The sequence below is a fragment of the Limulus polyphemus genome, unplaced genomic scaffold (assembly GCF_000517525.1).
Source record: "Limulus polyphemus unplaced genomic scaffold, Limulus_polyphemus-2.1.2 Scaffold1207, whole genome shotgun sequence".
Classification (NCBI taxonomy): Eukaryota; Metazoa; Arthropoda; class Merostomata; order Xiphosura; family Limulidae; genus Limulus; species Limulus polyphemus.
In genome coordinates, this window is record NW_013666817.1 from 289,753 (window position 1) to 297,422 (window position 7,670).

The 7,670-nt window shown below is 30.0% G+C and overlaps 1 protein-coding gene across 1 annotated transcript in view; it reads right to left on the reverse strand.

Annotated features, from left to right (window-relative positions):
• The window catches only part of LOC106462612 (serine/threonine-protein phosphatase 4 regulatory subunit 1-like), a 205,933-nt gene extending 201,416 nt beyond the window's left edge, over positions 1–4,517 (reverse strand). The window contains 2 exon segments of the mRNA XM_022389932.1: positions 4,320–4,376; positions 4,483–4,517. Of these exon segments, the coding sequence (XP_022245640.1) occupies positions 4,320–4,376; positions 4,483–4,489 (64 nt within the window). The 5' untranslated portion in view covers positions 4,490–4,517.
• Positions 4,518–7,670: the final 3,153 nt, after the last annotated feature.

Sequence of the window (7,670 nt, forward strand, 5' to 3'; positions counted from 1 at the left end):
GAGTTCTTGAGGCAACCAAACACCTTTTAAGTAGTTTTCCCATATTCCTTAGATGTTTATGTATGTTTCATGAGAGACATGCAATTTCAGGGCCATTTCACGAGTGTATGGCCTTGGGTTAGACTCAACATGAATCTTCAGATTATCAATATCAATTCCAACATGTCGACCACTGCCATCACAGTTTTTAAGGCTAAAGTCACCTGAACGAAATTTGCTGAACCATCGTTGACACTTACGAACATTCAAAACATTTCCATAAACTTCTTTGATATTCATTTTGGCTACAGAGGAGTTGTTTCCCTTCTTGTATTCAAACAGTATTACATGATGAATGTGTGTCTCGTCGTGTGCCATCATTATAAGGGATTAGAGTATACTAAATTTTACACATTATACAGGCTACTCTAACATGATGTAAATTTTTGGGGGGGGGGATGGTTAATGAAAGTATTCCAAAATACGACATTAATTTCTTGATGACCTAATAGATACCTTGAATAGGCTGAGAAAACCACATGGGGAAAATTCTGATTTTCTAACTGGCTGTGAACACATGATAGAGCAAAGTGAGTATACATAAGCAAGAATTTGAACAAAATAGAAGAGGTAGGTGGGACCACTGAATTTGATTTGCTAAATATAGTCTCTTCTCAGTAAGTAGAAAAGATAAGAGGTTTTTATTTTATATTCTATCTTGTCAATATTGGTAATTTGAGTTTATAATTCATAAGAAACTATAGACTTTGTATTTGGACATCACAAACACCTAATTTGAAACAAAGCTGCATTTAACATAAAACATGACAAAAAAAATCGATATTTAGTCATTTTGATTTAATATTTACTTTTAAATTACAAAATTAACTAATGTATTGTACTAAAATTTGAATTATAATCTACATTTGATACCAAACTTATTGACATACATTCATAAAATGGTAGTTCAATAAAATTTTGAATGGAAGTCTACAAACGACTACACTTGTTATAAAGAAATATTTAACCATGCATTGAATACATGTGGATAAGTGCTTACAAACACCCACAACTATACTGGTTTATTTTGGTAAGTTGTATCATGATTGGTGTTTTGTCTCCTTGCTTGTTGATATCTTTGTGTTGATTTTTAAAAAATATTTGATAAATTACAAAACTTGCATAAAAAAAAATACCTGAAATAAACTATAAGCATGATTACCAGACTAATTTGTTTTAATACATGATGCAAAATTAAACATAGAATTTTATCTACTACTGAAAGTGAACACCTTTAACACCTTTCTTACAAAGAAAGATGTTTGATGTACAATGGTTCAAAGCTACATGTATCTGCAGGCATACAGTTTTTACTTCAAAAGCCTTTTTTGTAAAGGAAGGCTATAATTATATAACCTTTTGATTATAATCAAACTATACAAATTCTTCAAAAATGGCCAATTTATACTGTAGCCTAGACTAGATAAAGCCTGGCAAACCAAGAATTATTCTTATAGCATTTTTCAAAGGATTTTTGTATCTTCATTATATTAAGAAAACTAAAATACACAAAATATTGTAATAAGTACCTATTTATCTCAACTCTTTCAGCATAGACTCGGTCCCTGGTATAGACCTCGGAACCATTTTGTGCTTGTTATAGTCTTCATGCTATAACTTTTAAATTAGTAAGCATATGTTCACAAAATTTGGCATATTATCAGTAAACATCCAAGGCTTTCATGCACAAAATATCAGATTTTTTTTATCAAGTCTTAAGGTTTGTTAAGCAATGTTTTTCTCCTTTCCTATCCAACATGAAAAGTAACTTTCATTTTAAGATTAAAATTACTTTTATGCTTCAGAAAGTTTTCAAATTTCACATGCAAAATCTGCAGATGGTTATCAAATGTTCCTTAAAGAAAAACTATATATTTTATGTTATTTTCATTAACAAATCTCTGTACGAGTTTGGTCGATTTGACCAGTCTCGTAACCACCATAAAAATATTAAGAAATAAATATAAATTATGCCTGTTTCATTCTAGAATGACTACAAATTGTAATACAGAAACACAAATGTTTAGTGTATAAAATCTCATAACATTATACATTTATAAATATTTATTATTTTTATTATATTGACCTTTCAGCCATGCATGGCTAACATTACAGATGTTATAATAACGTGGCACACAAGTACTCATATTACAGCATCCAAGAAAATAAAACTGACCTTTAGTCTTTACAAAGTGACCTGTCTTGGCTGTGCTTTAGTGGACAAGTATTTTGTAAAACACAGTCACATTTCAATTATTATACACATGTTTATACATTATTACTATTTACATACAAGTTCTTAAAACATAGAACAGTAAATAAAGAAGTAACTCAAACAATTATCTCAGTTATTACCTTTATACTCATTTGCTGCTTGTCGTCGGTTGTTAAGCCGTATAAAATTTTGAAATGGAGGATGTGAAACGAAATAATTTTTTTAGGTTATATTTATATACATTTGAAATAACCCAAAAATTGTAAATTATTATATAGACACCAGAGAATTCCACTATAATTTATCAAACTTAGTAATTAACCTGTATTTGGGTCTAAAAAATATGAAATTTCAAGCAGACTAAGACTCTTGCTTACCAGCTTAAAGATTTGTATCGAAAAAATGATATGCTGTCATAACACTTTAAAATGGCTGAGATAGCCACTAGTGGGACATTCTGAGCTTCCAATTGGTTATTCACATGTCATTGATAGAAGTGTATATAAGGGAGCATTTCCAAAAATGGAAAGAGGTTATAAGGCCACTGTGTTTGATTCAGTACATGCGCAATATCTCAAGAAATAGAAAAGATACAGGTTCTTATTTTATATTCTAACTTGTTAATATCGAAAACTTGAGTTCCTAATTCATACGAAACTATACACTTTGTATTTTGACATCACATCTAATCTGAAACAGTGCTGCATTCAACACACCACATGACACATAAAAATCTATGTTTAGGTGTGTTTTTTTTATATAAACTTTGAAATTAAGAAATTAAATAATGTATAATACTACAATTTGAATTATAATCTACAGTTTGATACCAAACTTACTAACACAAGTTTATAAAATAGTATTTCAATAAAATTGTGAATGCAAGTCAACAAACGCGATGACATGGCCTTTGACCTATGACCCATGTGGAACGGGCGAAATGATATATTTATTTTCTAAACTGAAAATCTATGAGACAAAGAATCACAACTGTTTTTGCCTTTTTGCTATAGATGAACAACGTGAAAATTAAGTCCAAAATATACCCATAAGTATCTTTACCTTCCTATAGCACACTCAAAAAAGAACTTAGTAACATATCAAATCAAAAAGTGGTAAATTAAAAGAAGCTTCATTCAGCATAGATTTTTAATAACAAATTGTTTCACATAAAAATGTTAATAAAAACCCTAAATTTAATAATAGAAGACACTAATTTAATGTTAAGTAAGCAATCACATTCAAAAAAAAAAGTCTGATATTGAACAAAACAACTACTTAATTTGAATGTATCTGTGTTTTAAATATTATACCAGTGATTTCCAAACTATGTGTCAGAGCAGATTGCTTGAAGTGTTGGAACATAAGTAGGTAATAAGGTTGTTGTTCGTGAAAAAAGTTTGGAAACCACTGTACTTTACAATACATGATCATGTATCATTTCTAAGTTTTATAAATGAAACATTGTACTCAAAAAATAGTTATAATACTCCCACAATCAAAACTAATTAATTTCTTCAGTTGATTTATTTCACTACCCTGGGACTAGAAGTTAGTACTAGTGGTAGTAATAGTATTAGTACTAGTAAGTAATACCATTACCAGTTCTACTACTATTACTAGCAGAACTTAGAAGTACTTCTAATAGTAGTAGTATTATACTAGGAATACCATTACCAGTAGTGGAACTACAACTGTACAAATACAACATTACAAGAGAGTACAACTGACATTCAATTTATTTAATTTTTATTTTAAGGCAATTCCTAGCGCAAGCTTAAGCTTCAATTCAATCAAACCTATAAATAATTAAATTATAAAAATATGTCTGGCGCAAATGCACATACTATTACTAGTTGCTACTACATAGTTGAGGCATTATATTATGAAGTATTATATTATAAATATATGTATTTTATAGTATGCTAACCTTACTTTTAGTTTTATCGAAAGGCCTATGTTACTAGTAGCAATAGTACTGGTAATAGTATTAATAATAATATACTACGAGATTTGTGTTTACTAAGCCTAAATTACCTAAATGTCTTACATAATCAAAGCTTACCCTCTAAAAGCTGGTCTTCTTCGTATACGATATCATTATCGACTGTAAAACAGATATCTGGAAGACGCAAGGAAAAAAAAAGTTTTTTTTTTTAATTACAGTATTTTAAAAGCAGCATACAAACATTTAGTTAAAACAGTACACTATGTCTCGTAGTTCTCACCTGCCATGATGTAAAAAGCACGAGGGAAATGTCACTTCAATTTGATTGGACTTTACAATGCGAAAACTTTTACTTCATTGGTTATCTAATCTCGTATGTACGATAACGAAACACCCATTATTATTATTATTATTACAAAAACATGAAACAATGCCAAATAAACTTTTGATATTAATTAACAATAGGCCTTGTAAGCAAAATTGCTTAAACTACCAATACTGCAAGCCTATTAATTAATAACGACGTCCGTTGTGTATTACTATTATTTTGTTAAGTTCTTTGACAGAATTCCATAAATAAAAACATAAAAATACTGAACAATAACAACAAATGTACCTCATCGATAGTAAACAGTATGAACTCAAGTCTATAACTTGAGGGTTAAATAAAGTAATTTTGTGAGAGGGAGTGGGCAGTAGGGGTATATTTGGTTTAAATTATCAATAAGTTCAGGATTCATTCTACATATAATGGTTCAACATAAAAAGTCTTAAAATGGAACTTTCAAAGTGTCATATTCAGTGTTACAACCAAAATCAAATTAACTTTCATTAGTATTAAAAGGTATTTTAATCATTTTCATCGGTGTTTAATTATAAAAAATACCTAACTTTAGAAAATAAGAATAATGACGCATATTGTCTTATAAAGTTACTACCAGAAAGATTTTCTATAGAACAAATAGATAGATGCCATATTGTAGATACTTGCATGTTGAACCACTTGTATTTCTCCAACACTAGTAGAATGAGACAAATCCTACCAAGTCGATTACATTGTAGAAAATTAGCGTTAAAAATTATATACAATAAATATCACACCTTTAATCATTAAATGTTGTAAGCTATCTAATAATTTAAAAAGTAATAGAAAATTTTAAGAAACTGAGTTGTTGGAAAAGTAGCTCAGCGGTAAATACGAGAGCTTAAATCGCTAAAAATCGGGTTTCGATACCTGCATAGTAAAGTCAAAATTCACTGTCTTTTGCTTAATAATAAACAAAAATACATTAACTGGTTTCATATTTGACGAGTCAATTATACGAACATTTTATTACAGAAATTATTTATCAACATACTATTTTTATTTAAATCTACTATTTATTGGAGTGAAGAAAAAATGAGTTGCTTGTTTGGGAGCATCTACCTAAGAATTTCGTTGTTTTCAGTATTTTTATATTTACTTATTGCGTACACATGTTTTAAATACGCTGTTCTGTAATATTTTTCAATTCACAACGTAAGTAAATTAATTATTACAACTCCTTTGGAAATGTTTCAGGAGAGGAGATGAAAGTTCTCCCAGTAAATTCTGAACAAAGAGGTCAAAACTATACTTAGTTATTTTTTACCAACCTGTTCTAAATATACTACCATCAATTGAACAAATGACGGATTTAAAGCATTGACATTATACATTTAATTTCAGCAAAAATAATTTGAGAAGCACTTTTAATGAAATTTGCTTTGGAACAGATAACAGATGAAATTCTTCTGAATGATATCCCTATCTTTGGACAAGAAAATTTTATATAAAAAGTATTTATGCCTTTTTGTGTAAGCATCTGACTGAATAATCATTTAGTACGATCAAGTTTTATTTACTTATTGTTAATTGTTACATCTAAGTAGATTGTACTCCAGGGTAATTATATCAGTTACTTCGCATGTACATCATCATAACTGAAATACTCCGACATGTCCGATAGTTATGAATATTAGGTATAATGATGCAAAACACCGAGAAATGTTTTGGAAGGCATATCGAGAATCAAAGTCACACAAGTGAACTAAGTTATTTAATTTTCCCGCAATGTACGATGTCTTTCAAATATACTTCATATATAAATGTATCTGGTAAAACTAGAACCTTATCTAGTTTACGATTATTACGAGAATAATACAATTTACGTGAGCTATCAAGATGTAACAAAAAAAAAGGGAATAGACAGACTGATCTTAGAAAAATAATGTGCGTATATCTCATTGTCAATTACATAATCGTGTACTGGCATACATAGTCTACATCTTGAGAGGGGCATTTTCTTTTGTAAAACTTGCATGTTTATTTTTACGATAACATATCTTAAAAACTTATTCTTTACGGCTTGTGAAATTACGCATTATGAAAACTATAACCTCAAACTCTCTTATTCGCTGGAGTTCACAAAGTAACAAATACTGTAACGAATGCCTGAAGGTTTGTTTCATCCAGAAGTTTCGAGTAAAACTACACTAGTGTCTTGGGTACCAATGTTGCCAATGTTAAAGGTATTAACTCTTTATGCATGGTGTCCTTGGTGTTTGTATTAATATTCGGCTTCTTCTCATGTTCTTGTGAGTCTGTGACAAAACATACATGTTATCAAACGGTGCTTTATGTCTGCCAGCTTCCTGGACACACTAAGCCTGTTGGGCAGCCCATCTTTCCTCATGGAAAAGTGTATGGTTGTCTCTATTCATACGTCAGTTAGTCCGTTATATTCCTGAAGCGATATATGAAATAGCCAAGCGTAAAATGCAACGACACGAAATGAAGATTAAAAAATTCTGACCAAGCGCTAGCATTGCTTAGAAATATATTGTAACACTAAGCTCCTCTAGGACTACCAAGAATAACACATCATTAGGCAAGCCTCATTAACAAAACAGGTAAAACAATGTTTGAGGCTTCTCTATCCCGACCCATAACCAATATAATAGAAAACTTATTATGACCAGCTCAGTGATTCATTTAGGAAGTCGACTACCTATGGAACATTTACAAGTCTTTGGACCAACTTATGAACTTATGCAACAGTCTTAAAGGCAGGATTAGCGCTATTTAAGATTGGGAATGTCCACCTTGTCTGAAACTTTAACTGTGTACACAATCCTACCATTTTTTAAAATTCTGCAAATAATGGTATATATTTTATCTTACATTAGAAACAGGATTCAATTGCCATACTCACATACCAAATAATAGCAAATAGTTGAAATAGATTTGTACTTAATGTGTTATGAGTTTTATATAACAACACTTATTTTCCTCTTGAATACAATTAGATACAAATGAGAGAACTACAAAAAATTAGTATTTTGTACTTATGGCAAACCAACTAAGAATATCTGCATAATTTGGAGTTACTGACCAGAGGGTTTGTTTGTTTGTAATTAAGCACAAAGCTACACAATGGGCTATCTGTA